The sequence below is a fragment of the Syngnathus floridae genome, chromosome 1 (assembly GCF_059516105.1).
Source record: "Syngnathus floridae isolate MCC-2025c chromosome 1, RoL_Sflo_1.0, whole genome shotgun sequence".
NCBI lineage: Eukaryota > Metazoa > Chordata > Actinopteri > Syngnathiformes > Syngnathidae > Syngnathus > Syngnathus floridae.
In genome coordinates, this window is record NC_142413.1 from 23,542,796 (window position 1) to 23,560,638 (window position 17,843).

Below are 17,843 nucleotides of genomic sequence, written 5' to 3' on the forward strand. Positions count from 1 at the left end.
TTTCCCGTTCGCGAACGAGTCATTGGGTGAACTGCCTTCACGTGCATCAACGGATCAGTCAGTGAATGTGTTGCGTCTCCTGGCGTGAACTATGTAAGCCAGAATGTAGATTTACGATTTACTTATAGTAGTTTTTAAATAACGTGTATGCATATATATATGCCTAAATATTGTTATCCAATATATCTACTGCAATTCCACATTTCAAATTTACTGTTATTATTATTATTATTATTAATATTATTATTATCATTATTATTATATTATTATTATTTCAATAAACATTTATGTTAAAACTTGTCTGGTGTTTTAGTCCTTGTATTTATATTCGCCAATCAAAACATAAAAATGACATTTGGTTAACTGCTTTATATGACAATATGTGTATATATATATATATATATATATATATATATATATATATATATATATATATATATATATATATATATGTGTGTAAATATGTGTGTCTGACTTCATAAGACCAAGTCGGGTTGTTGTGATGCGTCTAGTGTGTTGGTGGAGTGCCCAGTGTATGTCACTTCTCACTGTCAACCCTCCCTGCTGGCTAGCAGTATGCGAACGGGAGAGCCGAGTGTGTAAGTCTCTCCCTGCCAGTACATAGCCTCTCTAACAGCAAGCCCTATGTAGTGCCTCCACGCGGCGACACATGGTAACTGGGTACAACACGGACCCAGGCAAAACTACAAGGGACTCGGAGGAGGTCTGGCCCCTAGACGTGCGGGTGTGGACACGCCCTGGTGCCCACGAACCAGCCCCCAACTATGGGTTAAATAGTACCACTGCCCAGTGGGCTCCTCGGGAGAGGAATGGGCTAAGGGAGTCAACCCCTACAGAAAATCAATTTCCCCTTGGGTTGGTGTCAGGAAGGGCATCCGACTGTAAAAACTTTTTGCTCCAAAAATATTCTCAGTATGGCTAGACAAACACAGAAGAGGCGGGGTACAGCCTTAAGTACCCCGTGGGCATTTTCATCAGCCTACGACAAAAAGAATGATGGAAAAGGAGGCCAAACCGCAGGTGGATATGACGGCTCTCAGCCCGATGGACTGCGGGGAGGCCTAAACCGGAATAGAGAGGGGCAGGAGGCACGTGTTAGGGTGGCTACATGGAACATCGGCGGCATGTCGCACCGATCCGGGGAGGTGGTTGAGGCTCTACACAGGAGAAGGGTGGATGTCTGCTGTGTCCAGGAGTCGAGATGGAAGGGTGGAAGTGCAAGGATGCTGGGTGCGTTCGGCAGAAGGTACAAGTTCTTCTGGCAAGGCTGCAATGAAGGGACTGGTGGTGTTGGAGTACTTATCGCTGAAAAGTGGATAGATCAAGTGCTCAGCATTAGCAGGGTAAATGAGCGGATCATCTTTGTGAAGTTGATCGTTGGGAAGCGCCTGACAAACGTAATTTCAATCTATGCCCCTCAAGTTGGCAGAAGTTAGGACGAGAAGGATGCGTTCTGGGACAAGGCCATCATGGTGCTGTCAGGGATCCCCCAGAATGAGGTCATAATTCTGGGAGGTGATCTGAATGGACACGTGGGGAGGGAGTCAGATGGCTTTGAGGGGGTACATGGGGGACAGGGGTACGGCATGCGGAACGCAGAAGGAGAGAGGATCCTAGAGTTCGGCGACGCACTGGAGCTGGTGCTGTGCAACACGCTTTTCAAGAAGGACGAAGCCAAATTAGTAACATACAGTTCGGGTGGCTACAAGAGCACAATAGATTACATCATGGTCAGAAAGGAGGACCGCAACCTGGTCAGGGATGCCAAGGCAATCCCCGGAGAAGAGTGTGTGTCCCAGCATCGCCTAGTCATCGGAGACTTAACTCTGCGAATCAAGAAGGTGGGGGCTAAGAAGCATCCTCCCAAGTTGAAGGTGTGGAAGTTACATAGCGCAGGGAGTAAAAATGAGTTTAGGGAGAAGATTGAGCATATAGCAGAAGAAGTGGAGGAGATGATGAAGTCGGGTGGTGTGGATGGCAAGTGGCAGGCAATGAAGAAGGCTCTGCTTGAAGCTACAGAGGATGTGTGCAGATGGTCAAAGGGTAAAGCAAGACAAAGAGAGACATGGTGGTGGAACGACAGCGTCGAAAGAGCGGTGAATGAGAAGAGGAGGTGCCATAAAGCATGGAAGAAATCTAAAAGGGAGGCAGACCGAGCGCGGTATGTAGAAGCAAGGAGGGCGTCACGGACAGCAGTGTGGGAGGCCCAAGAGACCAAGAGGAAAGAATTTGCAAGTGAACTGGAGAGTGAGAGAGGACGAAAGAGCTTCTTCAAGATAGCAAAGCAAATGGTTAAGGAGAGGCGTGATGTGACCGATGCAAACTGTGTAAAGGATGAGGATGGCAACATCGTGACAGACAACAGAGAAGTGAAGGAAGTATGGCGAAGGTACATGGAGAAGCTGCTGAATGTGGAGAATGACTGGGATGGAGAGGTGGGATGCGACGAACTGGAGGGTGAATGTGGCCAGATCACGCGAACGGAAGTGGGGAAAGCCATGAAAGCCATGAAGGATGGAAAGGCAGCTGGACCATCTGGAGTGGTGGCAGAGATGCTAAAGGCCGCGGGAGACGTCGGTGTGCAGTGGATGACTGACCTGTGTAACAGTGTCATCGCTGAGGGGCACATTCCGGAGGACTGGACAAGAAGCATCCTGGTGCCGCTATTCAAAGGGAAGGGGGACCCACTTGCATGCGGGTCATACAGGGCCATAAAGCTGCTGGAGCATGGAATGAAGTTGTTAGAGAGGGTGTTGGAAAGGAGGGTGAGGTCACGGGTAGAGGTGGACAAGATGCATGCTTCATGCCTGGTAAAGGTACAACAGACGCAATTTTTGTCATCCGACAGATGCAGGAGAAACACCAGGAGAAGAGGAAGAGGTTGTACTTCGCTTTTGTTGACCTGGAAAAAGCATTCGACAGGGTGCCAAGGGAGGTGGTGAGATGGGCCCTAAGGAAGTCGGGCGTGGAAGAGGGACTGGTTAAGGCTGTGATGGCTCTCTACTGCAGAGCATGCACAGCTGTTAGAACAGGAGTTGGCGACAGTAATGGGTTTGAAGTAAGGGTAGGGGTGCACCAGGGATCGGTGCTCAGCCCATTATTGTTTGCTATCGTGATGGATGTGGTATCGAGAGAAGTGAGGGGTGGACTACCATGGGAGCTGCTCTACGCGGATGACCTGGTATTGATGGCTCACAGTCGAGAAGACCTAGCTAGGAAGCTAGCAGCATGGAAGACCTGCCTGGAAGTGAAAGGAATGAAGGTGAATGCGGCAAAATCAAAGGTCATGGTCGGTGGTGCTGGCCTGGGAGTGGTACCGCAGTCAGGAGCATGGCCATGTGGAGTTTGCGGGAAGGGGGTGCAAGCTAACTCTATCCGGTGCAAGGGTTGTCAGAGATGGGTACACCGGAGATGCAGCGGAGTAAAAGGCAGCCTACTAGCTGCAAGTGAGACCTTCAAATGCAAGCGGTGCAGGGGAGAAGTCGCCCAAGCAGACCCAGCTGAGCAAGAGGGGCTCATAGTAGATGGGGAGATGTACGAGGTGGTGGACAGCTTCTGCTACCTTGGAGACATGCTTAACGCTGATGGTGGGGTGGACCTAGCAGTGACTACAAGGGTGAGAAGCGGGTGGAAGAAATTCAGGGAACTCATGCCCTTCTTAACATCTAAGGCCCCATCCCTGAAGATGAGAGGCCAAGTGTACTCCGCCTGCGTCAGAAGTAGTATGACGTACGGAACTGAGGCATGGGCCCTGAAAACAGAACACGAAGAAAAACTAAACAGAGCAGAAATGAGGATGATCAGATGGATGTGTGGTGTGTCAATGAGGGAGAAAAAAAACAGTGCAGAGCTGAGAAAGAAGATGGGAGTGGAGGCCATAGTGGATGTGGTGAGGAGAGGCAGACTGCGATGGTACGGACATGTAGGAAGGACGAGAACGACTGGGTGAAGAAAGTTATGTCGTATAACGTAGAGGGAACAAGACCCAGTGGTCGACCTAAAAAGACCTGGCAGACGACCGTGTCAGCCGACATGAAGGCACTCGGCATCAACCACGAGATGGCCATGGACCGTTCCCGGTGGAAGAAAGCCATATCAAGAACCCAGTCCAACCCAGCGGCGCCTGGAAAACGGACTTTAAACCGATGATGATGATGATATATATGTATATATATATATATATATATATATATATATATATATATGTGTGTGTGTGTGTGTGTGTGTTTTACGTTGTTATATGAGTTGGCATAACGGGTTATTTATCAACCTTTTATTCAAACACGTTCGGTATAATAACACCATCAACTACAACCCAACAAATACAAAATTAAAACATCAATGTTGGCATAACGTGTGTCGGCTGGTATAGCAGCAATGCTGTCTGTCACTCACTCTAGAATCTTCGCGAACGACTAATCAGCAGCGACCGATAGATGGAGGAGGGACTTTACGAGTCCTGATTCTAAAGATTCAGTTCACTTAAATGAACTAGAATGCACATCACTAGAAGCGGGAGGCCCTGCCAAAAAGCAGCAGAGGGGAAAGTACAAGGAGAAGTCTACATTTCTCACCCACAGAGTTGGAGGGCAAACAAAAGCTATATTTGACTGCACCCTAACTAGCTCGTTGTTTTGAAGAAAAGACAGCACAGTGTTCAAAGAAATCGTGCCATTTGTACACCTTGACAATTAAAATATCAAATTACACACTTAAAAATGCTGGGTTAAAAATTGACCAATGAAGTTGCATCAGTTTGACCAAAGTATGGGTTGTTTTGCAGAAAAGAAAAAAATGTTCAGGTTGTTTTGTGCAAAGTCCAACTTCCTGGGTTTGAACCAGCAGTTTTAAGAATCTAAGTGATACTCTAAAAACTGTTGGTGTCAAAAACCAAATGTTGGACCAGTCGCCTTTTGAACCAATTTGGGTATTTTTGACCCAGACGTACTTAAAGTATAGTACAAGACAGCAAATTACACTAATGAGGGCAAAGTTTTATTTTTCTTTGATACTGTACCTGCCAAGTCTTGCTCTAAGAAAATATCCCAATTGGGGCCAATGAGGGACCAACTGAGCCACTACTTTGGGTCAACCAAATGAACCCAGATTGGAATACTTTTAACCCAACTGTTTTTAGTGTTCACGCGTGATGGTGGCAGCTTCACACTTTGGGGCTTCATTGCTTCAGCTGAAACTGGGGCACTCGACAAGATGGAGGGAAATGTGGACAGTTCAATCTCATTTGGGGTTAACCAGAACCACTTGAAATTGTGGCAGGTGTGTCCTTCTCATACCTAACATTTCAATACGAGTGTGTAGAAGTTTTATATCCACCGTATGCCACCTATGCATGCAGTTTCATGGTAATCATCAGTAAGGCAGTATTTGCGCAGTTGTGCTAACTAATTTTACTTTCAGGCAGCAGTAATAAATTCTCCCCCATGAGGGGGGAAAAAAGTGGGGGAGAAAATCCCAAATGAGAGGTAGTAAAACATGATGTAACAGAGCCTGGTTAGAGGAGAGCAAGCTTGTATAACATTGCTGTCTCTCTGAGGATTTTGCGGCTGCTAGCTCCAAAATAAATTATCTAATGGGGCTCTACTCTGAGAATAAGTAGATTAATTTGGTGAGGAAATAAAAAACTCCATGACAACATTACATATCCACCATTTGTAATATTATATATTCCATTAAATGTAATCATGTGGGGCATAAATTAAAACATGTTTAGAAACATAAATCTTGCGCTTGCTGATAATAGCTATCATTTTTCTAGACCGGATTATTGGATGTTAAAGAGATTTGGGAGAGGTTGCGGCAGAGGAAAGCTGCCATCTACTGGTTGTGATTCAGATATTTTCTTTTGTGTCTTCTTTTTCTTTTTTTGACCAGAGGGCTGAGCTGAATGAGAGCGAGCACACGTTCCACTCCTCTCCATGAGGCTCACCTGAGATCAATGATGCTGCATGCGCCCCTGATCCCAAAGTGCACACTCAAGAGGAGCACATCCATTCTTATTGAGTAGAACTTCTGATAGTAGCTTGGTTCTTACCTTAAAAACTCACAGGATTATTTCTGGCATAATATTATACAGCAATGAAAACTACCAACATTTTTTTTTTTTAACTGTTTTGTATTCAGAGAACTTTTCCGTGGCAATGCAAATGATTATCTCAAGAGGCATCAGATAGTAATTGCTGTGATATCACTCGAGTATTTGGATTATTTTAAGTGACACATTTTTTATTTTTTGAAAGTTTATGAAAACCTATCGAAGAAACAGCAAGGGAATGTAAGCAAAAAGCGTAGAAGTAGTAAAATAGAAGCTTGTCTTACAAGGAATTTACATGGCATCAACTTTTTTTTGTGGTGAACAATAGCAATTTGTGGTATGTGCAATACGTGAGGCCGTGTGTGTGTGTGCGCGTGTGTGTGTGCGCGCGCGCGCGTGCATGTGTGGGTAGGTGGGGTGGGGGGCGGGGCATTAAAGGCCTTCCTCCTTAAGCCCAGAAACGCCTCTCATGTTTCTTGGACCTGTTATATTTATCAATTTTGCAGTTAATTTTCATTCATTTCTGCCAATATGTATTGTACTGCAAATTCGTTTCCAATTTATAATTCCTGGAAATGGTTAAGATTTCGGCAAGGCTGAACAGAATTGCCTAAAGATTTACTCTTCAGGAAGCCGTTTAATCTGGAGCGTTTGAATAAATCGTCTCCGATTCTAATCCTGTTTCACAGTAAAAAGTGAATTTATGGTGACGGGAAGACTTGAAGATAAATTATATTAAAAGAAACAAAGTTTCCATTTGAGTGGGCTGCAATTAAGTCGCTCCTTTACGCGTAGACTCCGCGTCTTTGCATAAAAACAACGCAGTCTGTCACAAAATTGGCCTCTTCATTATTCCCCCCCCCCCCCCCCCTGCCTGTGGAGCTCATTGAAAGGCGACATTGTTGCTTTAAGATTGTTGTAGCAATCGCCGACGGCTCTGTCCATTGTTGGGGTGAGTTGGGTTTGATAACACGGGCGCATATGATCAGTGGAGCAGCTGCAGAGCACGACACAAGCCTTCACTTCACGTCCTCAACGCATCCTGGCAGACATGGGTGAGACTTCACGGTTTCTCTTAAAAATCAGTACAATTGCACCCTCGTAACTTATTAGTTTGTGTTTCGAGGACGGTATAGTCAACGTCAACTCGGTTGGGATCGGACTATTTTCTGCTTCACTCGATTCGGGTTTGTATCTTGTAACTTTGAAAATAAGTAAATTCACTGCGTCTAATATATAACTGTCTGGGATCAGGGTGCTTTTACTAGTCGTTCGCATGACGTCATTAATTGGTTAATTGCCACAAGGTCCTTAGGTTATCAACAGTGTTTGTACTTCGACAGGCCACAATATTACAAAGTGGCCTCCAATGGATGTGGGTGGGGAACAAGCGAGGTGTTTTTGCTGGGAAAAGGTGTGAAATAACTGTGAACGCTGTCTCTCTCTTTCATTGCCTGGCTGTGATTCGCTTTGCAACTTGTTGGGCTCTCACCCAATATAAGTTGAGATTGGCCCCTGGCCATGTCACATTGACATATAATGGATGGTAGGGTGTTATTTTCTCCCTGCTTCTCTGCAAGCCTAATAAAGAAAATTCAAGTGTGTGTTTTCCCTATAGAGTGTATGATTTGGAAAAGTGGGCCACTTTTGTGCAAAGCACGCACAAATACATACTTGGCCACAACAACAATGTCCTTGTGTAGAATACTCTATAAGCTTGGCACTGCTCTAATGGTACCAACCACAGTCATCCTGTGTACATGCTCGTATGCAGTTTTTCACTGGGATGTATTCACACTTTCTCCTCTGAAGGAAGTCAATGAATGTGTGTGTACGAGTCGCAAGCACAGAGGTGCCTCTGGCTTTTGTTTGTGGGACATTGGCACCCCTTGTGCCCCCACCGCGGCGTGGGACAAAGACTGTTGTCTTTGCAGTCACAAAAGCAGCATGTATCTTGGTCAACCTCCCCCTTTTTCTCACAGTCACCATGCTGCCTCATGAATTGAGTCAGGGTGTGAACTGGGGTCACATAAGATGCATGCCCTTGACCACTGCGTTCATTCACACATGACTATAGGAATGTTTGGCTTTTCCAAATGCAGGGAAGTTTGTGTGCGTGGCAGCAGATGGCTCTTAAGAGGGACCTTGGCATTTCAATGTCACATTCCAGTTGTTCCATGATACTACAAAGTAAAGTGTTACTTTACTGAAACTGGCTGCATCTTTCATAACTGGAATGTCCATTGCTACCTGCTGTGTAGTTGTATAGACTTCACTACTAATCAATCAAAACAACAGAATTGTCTTTTTCAGGCAGAATGTGCATTACAACTATTGACCGAAGTACACTTGCATCTCACAAAGCACCTTAAGTTGAAAAAGAATGTCATTCGTAGGTATTCTAATGGACTAAAATGTTGACAATGTCTTTAGGGACCGTTTGTATATTCTGTTCTGGTTACGTATTTTGTTTTGTGTTGCATGTGTGACTAATGTGTCTCAATTTGGCTGTGGTTGCAGGTTGCTATGAGTGCTGTATGCGTTGCCTGGGTGGGATACCATACTGCTCTCTGGTCGCCACACTGCTCTGCTTCTCCGGCATCGCCCTCTTCTGTGGATGTGGACACCAGGCGCTCACAGAGACCGAAAGGCTCATCGAGACCTACTTTGCTCGTAACCTGCAGGATTACATCACACTTGCTTACGTGTATGTGGTATATTTAATAATGCTAGGATGGACGTTGTATTATGTATTTGATAAGTGAAGAACACTTTGTTGGTATATAATTGGTATAGGATTTGAATAATCCTTTAAAGAACATTCTGAACGCCTCTTTGTCAGTGTTGCTGTCAAGGCGCTCAGGATTTTCTGAACTTTTGTTGGGGACCAAAATGAATCTGATTGTCGGACATAAATGATAATTTATGACTTATAGATGCCGAATTAGGGTGTTGATATTGAGCCAATACAGGCTTTATTGTAAGGTTTCTGGTACTCTTTGATTCTGTTGATACCAGCCGTCGATACTTGAAAAGAAAAATGATGGACATTATGCCCTCCTTGGTGAATAATTTTTCGTCATTGTGAAAAAATAAATTTCTGATAGGTTTCTCGGGCTGAAGTTTTGGGGATAGCTGATGTCATTTTATTTTTCTTTAGTCAAACATTTGTCAAGAATGAATTAGTCTGAACAAAAAAACAAAAGCCATATCCCAAATTCAATGTCTGCATTTTGAAAGGCTACATCTTACCCGTGGTTCTCCTCCTCCCTCATAGCATTCAGTATTTCCAGTACTTCATCTACGGTTTGGCCTCGTTTTTCTTCCTCTACTGCATCATGCTGCTGGCAGAAGGCTTCTACACCACCAGCGTCGCCAAGCAAACCTTCGGGGAGTTCCGAAGCACCAAGTGTGGCCGCTGCCTCAGCTCCACGGTGAGAGTAATGGGGATCGGCAAGATTGGATGTGGCTTAATGCACATCGGTCCCGCTGGGTGCCTGAGCTGAAAGTCTCGCGCCCTGTTAAAAGCCCTTTGGGAAAGATGAGGCTACAAAATGCACGGTTGAGTGATTGTGTCCAAGGAGGGGAGGGAGACATAAAGACATATTAAGTGATAATCGGAAAAGAGGTCGATGTGGTGACTAAATGAGGCGCGTGAAAACTCACTTGGAGTTGCTCACAGGCAAATGACATTCAGCTTTCTCATGTAGTTTATAGTGATGACGTACGTGCTGTCTCTACTGTGGCTATTGGTGTTCGCCTTGTCCACTCTGCCCGTCTACTTCTTCTACAACATGGGGGCCACCTGCGACACCATCGACGTCCTGACCGAGACCCCAGCGAGCATCAACCAGCTGTGTGTGGATGCGAGGCAATACGGTAATGTTGATTCGGAATATTTGTTCATTGTGTCTGCTGATATTTTTAAACCAATCGCGTAATCGGTTATCGGAATTGTATTCCCATATTGGAATCAGCATCTGCCTCAAAATGCCATATCGGCGGTCATGCCCTGGAAATGCAGATTGTATCCGTAGTTACAAATAATCTGTTTTGATTTGGGGTGGGTTCAAATTTAATTTTAATCTGATTCGATTTGTGTAATTGGTAGTTTTTTTGGTAGCTTTTAATACCTCAGCAATCCGGTTCTATTTGAAACAATACCACAATAAGAAAAGAAAATTGTGAAGGGACGTGAAAGTTTTGCTACTATTTGGTTATGATGTTTTTTGTTTCCTTTTACTCATTGATTTAGCTGGTGGGGGAAAAACACTGGGGGGTCTGCGTTCTCTTTGAAAAGTCACTTCTCCAGTACAGTGAAGCGGTTTTGCTAACTCCCCTGCTGGTGTGTAATAAACAGGAAGTAAAAATAGCCATGTTAATTTACTGTAGCTGCTGAAAAGCATTGCTTTTTTATGTAGACGTCAATAAGCTTTGGACCCAGGCCTGTGTTGTTTCTGGGTATTTTGTAGCGTGTGCAGGAATAGCCAGCCTGAAATCATAATGGCGCGTGCGATGAATGCATCCAATTGATTAGCGCAACTTGACGTCAACAGGGCTCCTGCCGTGGAACGCCGTACCCGGAAAAGCTTGTGGAATAACTCTGTCCACCGTTTGCAAGACAAGAGAGGTATCCGAGGCCAAAGATTGCCTTTGAAGCGCACGTGTTAGATCGACAGACACTCATGCAAATCTTCTCCTATCAGTACCGAATAACCTATGACCTCTACATTGCCGCCTTCGTTGGCGCGGGCATCACCCTCATGGCTCTGGTGAGTAATTATCCGTCCGTTGGGGGCATTTGGCCTTTGACGGTATTTACGACTCATGTGATGTGGCAAGCGGGGGCGACGAGGCATCCCGGGCTCGCATGACTGATGACTTTGAGGACTATCGCTCTCTGTTTCCCATTCTCAGCTGACATAAACATCGTCATAGTGCCGTAATGTCTACTGCTTTCCCAGCCAGGCGCATTATACTCCCATGCCCCATTACATAGCCTATTACACGGGTGGGATCAAATTAATGTCATTAGCACTTAATCATGTCTCTGTTTTTCCTCTCTTCTAATGACCCCCCCGTGTCTGCTGTTCTCTTCTTCCAGCTGACCTATACGGTGTCAACCACCTATAACTTTGCGGTGCTGAGCTATCTGGGGAGGAAAGGCATAGGTGCACGTTGTTAGGCTTGCCAGCAAGCTTCCTGTCTGACCACATTTTGAGGAACTGCAGCCATTTTTTTCCCTTTTCATCACTTGTGCCTGTGTGCACAACTTTTGGGTGTTTTCACGGTAACGGACTTTCAAAACCTTTTTTTCTTTTTTCCTATCTGACACTTTGTTTTACTTTTCTATGAAGGATGCTTCAGTTTTATTCCAATGCCACTTCACTAATCTATTTTTATGTTGATTTTAGAGGTTTTTCTTCTTTTTTTTTTAGTTCCTAGTGGTAACCTTCTAAAAACAATTGGGTAAAAAATAACCCAATAGGGATCAAAAAGGGGTAGACAGTTTTTGGGTTACTGCGGATCAGTGTATAATTGATGCGCAATGTTTTTCCTTTTTTTTTTTCTTAACCCCAAAATTTTTCAAAAATACTGATAAACTTTCAGTATGCCTTTTTCATGAAAAAATGGGTTGGGCGAGGGGGCAGAAAAAAATGTATGTATAAAATTATCCTCATTCTTTTAAAATGCTGACCTAAATTATATCTTGACAAAAATATTATTATTTTTTTTTTTTTTTTGCCTTAAAATCTTTCCAGGATGCTGGACAAAAAAAATCATTTTAAGAGGATAAGAATGCAGAATGTATTCATTTACAGTAACCCCAAAAGTTGGGTTAAAATGAATAACTTACAAAAAAAGCAATTTACAATATTTACCAAACCCAATTTACAAAAAATCCCCAAAATAATCCCCAAAATTGGGTCAAATGAATAACCCAAATAGTATGTTCGGCCCTTTCTTGACCCATATTGGGTTATTTCCAACCCAACTGTTTTTACTGCGCAATGTCGATTTTGCTTCCTACGATTCTCTAAACGATAAAAAAAAAAGCGTTAATAAATTAACATGTACTAAATAGCCAATTTGTAACATGTGCAGCAGACAATGGGGATTATGGGTAACCTACCATTCCCCACATCTGGTTGCCATGGTGGCAGGCAAACGCGTATTTGTCTATCTTGGGACTTTTCTCATGAGCAGCCCCAACAATGGGTTCGGTTCGTTTTGCAAATATGGCCAATGAGAAGTGGGTTCAGTGGCCAGCTGTCTCTACCGGGGGTCATGTGTCAAGGAGAAAGGGTGGCGTTTCTAAAGAGCCAATGGGAATTCTCTGAGACAGCAATCATGACCTCTCCACCTCCTGTTGAACAATGGAAATGATGGATAGAGTGTGAGCTGGCTAAAGGAATTTTAGATGATTTTGTTGTTCGCTTCTCACAACAAAAGACAGTCTTTTTAAGTTTGATCGAGTACGGTCTGAAATTGTTTCTCATACTTGTGAGATGGCAAAAGTGCTTACTTAGCAAATAACCTCACTGGACTAAAATCACTTTGGGGATGACTCAGTTTTAAAGCCGTCGTGCAAAACATACATTTCTTATCATTTATATAAACACAACCATTTAACAAACACAAGTAATGAATGAATTCGTATGACAATAGTATCAGATTTATTATTCATAAAGTTTTTGGTCTTATGGGTTAAGTTTATACTAAAATAAAGTAAAATAGAACAAATTATGAAAGTTTAGCTGACTTTGACTTTGACTTTTGACTTTGACTTCAATCAACTACTTTTAGACATTCACTAAGACAACTTCACAAAATTTTACCAAATCAGTATAAAATTGACTCGCATCAATACATCGTAAATCAGATCACAGCAATAATGCAAACAAATCTTCTCTTTAAATAATCAAGTCTCATAAAACAATTATGTAAACATGGACCGAGCGTACCTAGACATAAAATACCGTATTTTCCGGACTATAAGTCGCTCCGGAGTATAAGTCGCACCAGCCATAAAATGCCCCAAAAAGTGAAAAAAAAGATGTATAAGTCGCATTTTGGGGGCAATTTATTCGACAAAATCCCACACCAAAAACAGTCATGAACGAGCAACAACAGGCTAAACGATAGCAACAACAGGCTAAACGATAGGTATGCTAACGTGACAAACACAAACAAAGAGCTGAGAACGGGCCTGACGTAACATATAGAGTGATTAAGGACAACTATTACATAAATAACATGTTTATAAAACCATCAGTGTCACTCCAATTCATTAAATAGCAACAACAGGCTAAACGATAGGTATGCTAACGTGACAAACTCAAACAAAGAGCTGAGAACGGGCCTGACGTAACATATAGAGTGATTAAGGACAACTATTACATGAATAACATGTTTATAAAACCATCGGTGTCACTCCAATTCATTAAATAGCAACAACAGGCTAAACGATAGGTATGCTAACGTGACAAACTCAAACAAAGAGCTGAGAACGGGCCTGACGTAACATATAGAGTGATTAAGGACAACTATTACATGAATAACATGTTTATAAAACCATCGGTGTCACTCCAATTCATTAAATAGCAACAACAGGCTAAACGATAGGTGTGCTAACGTGACAAACACAAACAAAGAGCTGAGAACCGGCCTGACGTAACATATAGAGTGATTAAGGACAACTATTACATGAATAACATGTTTATAAAACCATCGGTGTCACTTCAATTCATTAAATCCATCGATCGTTCTTTGTCAACAATGGGTGCGCACGGCTGAGGACGCTTGCATTTCAAAATATTCCACATATTCCACAGGCTCATATAACGATAGATAAACTATATTTCAAATAACTATAATACAAGCCAATAATATTATCAAACCATCCGTGCATTTTAATTCCATTAAATCCATCGATCAAATTCCTCGTCCTTTGTCAACATCGCCGCGCGTGCGCCCTGACGTCAGCCTCGTCTTTATTCCACAGATCTACTATATAACTAACTATATTGTAGCGTTAACAAAGTACAAGGATAGACGTGGGTTTGGTAAACGGCTCTTTATTAAACAAAACAAACTTCCAAGCGTGTGGCGGCGTGGACTTCCAGACAGACCGGGCGTGCGTAATGGCCATGTCCGAGCCCCGCGCACCGTTCGCGGACAACCACTCGGCCGAGCGCCGGCCCCCGACTCAGAGTCGGACCGGGCGTGCGTAAAAGCCATAATAGTTTTTCAAACCTTCTATGTCACTCCAAATCCTTAATTTCTTCAAACTCTTTGTCCTCCGTGTCACTTAGAAATGATCACCGCTAATGATGTCCTTGTGTGGGCACGTTTGTATGTAAACAACCGCCGCGCCGCGCTACTGACGTCACTTGAAATAGTAATCCATTGGTACATCACGGTTCTCCAAACTTTCTTTCTGCTGCTCGATTACTGTTTTCAGCTGCATATTTTACAACTTGAAGTTTGGAACGTGCAAAATATGAGTTTCTTTTTGGTGCCATTTTTCTTAAGCCCACCCAGTTGATGAGTCACGGCCAACGGTGAAATTTAGAGCGCCCTCATCCAGTTTCGTCTGAAAATATAATTTTTTTTGGTTGTTTTATCAAAGTCAAAGTCTGCTTTATCGTTGATTTTTTATTTTTTTTTTATATACTAAGACACGCAAAGAGATTGAAATTACGTTTCCACTATCCCTTGGTGAGATAGTACACATGTGCATACAAGCAACACAAAAAAAACAAGAAGGCACAAACAATGAATAAATAAGAGTGTTGAATAAATGATAAATAAACAAATAATAATAAATAATAATAATAAATATAATAGGAGCAAAAATGGAGCAAGTGTACATACAGCAGACAGTGGACTTGGATATGGTGCTTTAAAGTGTTAATTGCTTTATTTGATGTTTTCTCTATTTTTTATGTTTTGAATATGTTCAAGATAAAGATATAAAAGCATGTGAAGTGATCAACTATACTAAAAATAACATGGGAAGTGGTCAACTATACTTGTAAGTGATGTCTTAATGATCAAGTAAAAATTTGTGAAAAAAAACATACCGTATTTGCCGGTGTATTGGTCGACCTTTTTCGATCCAAAATCGACCGAAAAAAATCGACCTCGACTTATACACCGAGTCATAAAATTTAACTTCGTATTCATCGCTTCAAATGTGATGGTAACCAAGGCCGTTTCTCATGCATCTCATTGTGCGTTACACTTAGAAAATTTGAACCGGGCGGCGTGCGCGAGTGCGCGGCCCGCTGGAAGTCGAATGAGGCGCCGCGACCACCTCCGCGGTGCTTATAAACAGCCGATCCGCTCGGCGGGGGCTATTTTCGGCCACTTGGCTCGTGCGCACGGCCTCCCGGATGTGCCGGGCGGGTGCGCGAGCTCGCCGGCCGCTGGAAGTCTAATGAGGCGCCGCGATCTCCTCCGCGGTGCTTATAAAGTGCCGATCCGCTCGGCTTGGAGCTATTTCCGGCCTCCCGTTGGTGCCGGGCGGCGTGCGCGAGCTCGCCGGCCGCGATCTCCTCCGCGGTGCTTATAAACAGCCGCATGCGCACGGCCTCCCGGAATTTGAACACATTTCGTCAATAAATTTCGCATATTGAATTTTGAAGTTTAATATAATGCAACAATTGAGCTCCACTTATACAAAGGATATATCATAAAATCGTAAATTTCCGTCGAATTTTAGGGGGTCGACTTATACACCGAGTCGACCTGTACACCGGCAAATACGGTATATAAGTCGCTCCTGAGTATAAGTCGCCCCCCCCACCCAAACTATGAAAAAAACGCGACTTATAGTCCGGAAATTACGGTAAATGAATATACATATACTGTTCATCAGGTTTTTTTCTTAATTTCCTAATTTCATCCTTCACAATTTGAAAGTTGAATTCTACTACATTGCAATGTTAATTTGAATTTGAAAAACAAATTATATTTTCTGCTTGTCTCCTATCAAGATATGAATGAGTCATTTTATTCTATGGGGTCTTTTCAATTTGCAGTCTCTCTCATTCTCAAGGAATTTTGTTGTAGTCATTGTATAACACATTCTTTTACTTATTGAGGTAGTATTAACTTTTAGACTGTTTTGTAAACAACATAGTTTTATTTTGGTAGTTGTTGAGCATTTCTCGAGTGGCTGATGGCTGTTTAATTCACTTTTTCTGTTGGTGATATTTGATAATAAAAGGAAGATTCCAGTTTTTGTGCAGAGTGCCTGAAAGATTTATTTACCTTACATAAACACTCCATCCTTGGCTTCCTGACATGTTGCGTGATGCCCATGTAGAGTTTGTGTTGGGCGTTTTGTATTTTGTATTCCTTCCTCTTTTGTCCTCAGGTGCACTCCTCCATTCAGTTGGCCATGAACCAGGACAATGCGAGGAGGATGCGGTGCAGAGCCAAGAAGGAAGGCCATGACCTGTATGGCCAGCTGCGCTCCCCCTACCCTGCAAATCTATCTGACGCATCCTGACAGCTTTTTCAATGTAATTAATTATAATCGCGACCTCGGATTCCCTTCAGTATCTTATGTTTTCATGGGAAATTGGCTATTTTGTGTTTGCATACCAAGCTTTGTGACCCTGATCGCTTGGTAAGTTTTGTTTGAACTGAGCTGTTACAGGTCAGTATCGTGCCAATTTACTGTTGTGTTCCCTAAACGTGCCTCAATTCCATTTTTTCACAGTATGACCTGTGTGGAATTTCAATGTGTGTGGAGAATCTGTGATGTGCTTTTTAGTGAAGGGAGGATAAAACTGCAATTATGCATTGCAAGGACACAATAATTGGGGCACCTAGTCATTCCTGTACAGGAAGGGGCAAAATATAGCCATCACCATATCTTTTGTTGACGCAGACAAAATTGCTTTTTTTCAACAGTAATATTGATGAGGAATGAAACGTTTTAATCTGAGTTTGTGTTGACAATGAATGCTTGGTAATAATTTTGGCAATTTTGTGGACCTAACCGTTGGTATCAATGGAGGCAAACAGAGATGCTCTTTCGTCTAGTTTGAAATGTAGATTTACACAAAAACAGATGCAACCATTATTTGACAATCATTATCAAATCATCAATAAAGATTTTGACAATGGATTGTTTAGAGATCTTGTTTAATTTAAAATTGACATCTGAATCAACCTCTGAACAGGCAACATTCACTTTCAGCAGTATTGAATGAAAGCAGACTTATTTTTGTGTTGGATCCAAATAAAACATTGCCAATCAATTGCTTTTACTTTGAAAAAAGACAGTGGGCATTTTGGCCTTTTTTCTGACATGTTATGACAAAACCAGTAAGATTTCTAGATTTATTTTTTTGCACTGATTCTGCCCTTGTTTTTTTTTCTTTAGCACATTACGTTTTCCTGATATAATTTGTAATATAGTAAAATATTTTGTAACATTCATGAATTAAGGGCCAGATTCAGCAATAGATGGAAAATCTTTTGAAGCGCCATGCCTATAAATTACTAGGCATGTTAAAATCTATTGTGCAAGCTCATTGTTGGCTAAACTTAAAGTAGCAAAGGTATTTCTAAGTTGTAGCAGAGGATGTAGAAAGCTGTCAGTCTATTTTGCTATGTTTCACTTATTACTCATATTGTCATAATGCATCATTCTGACAATGTGAGTAGTTGCTGTAAGTGCAAAGCTTTACAGGGAAATAAAGCACAAGGCAGAACAGAGGCATGCATTCGTGCACACACAAAGGACACAAAA

At 42.6% G+C, this 17,843-nt stretch overlaps 1 protein-coding gene across 2 annotated transcripts; it reads left to right on the forward strand.

The window, feature by feature from the left end:
- Positions 1-6,591: 6,591 nt before the first annotated feature.
- plp1a (proteolipid protein 1a) lies at positions 6,592-17,349 on the forward strand. 2 transcript variants are annotated; one of them, XM_088388935.1, is made up of 7 exons: positions 6,592-7,128; positions 8,594-8,780; positions 9,351-9,507; positions 9,784-9,952; positions 10,630-10,703; positions 10,780-10,845; positions 11,178-16,328. In XM_088388935.1, exons 1-7 carry the CDS (start codon positions 7,125-7,127, stop codon positions 11,256-11,258), a joined length of 738 nt encoding a protein of 245 aa, XP_088245061.1. In that variant the 5' UTR covers positions 6,592-7,124; the 3' UTR covers positions 11,259-16,328. The 2 variants fall into 2 exon arrangements, with proteins under 2 accessions (XP_088245061.1, XP_088245052.1); XM_088388926.1 differs by lacking the exon at positions 11,178-16,328 and adding an exon at positions 16,458-17,349 and having other exon boundaries at positions 6,594-7,128.
- Positions 17,350-17,843: the final 494 nt, after the last annotated feature.

Bases quoted from the DNA above. Each gene is read 5' to 3' on its own strand.
- plp1a (XM_088388926.1), top strand. The intron at 8,781-9,350 runs GTATGTGGTATA...CCTCCCTCATAG, and splicing joins TACATCACACTTGCTTACGT to CATTCAGTATTTCCAGTACT. The intron at 9,953-10,629 runs GTAATGTTGATT...TGACGTCAACAG, and splicing joins TGTGGATGCGAGGCAATACG to GGCTCCTGCCGTGGAACGCC.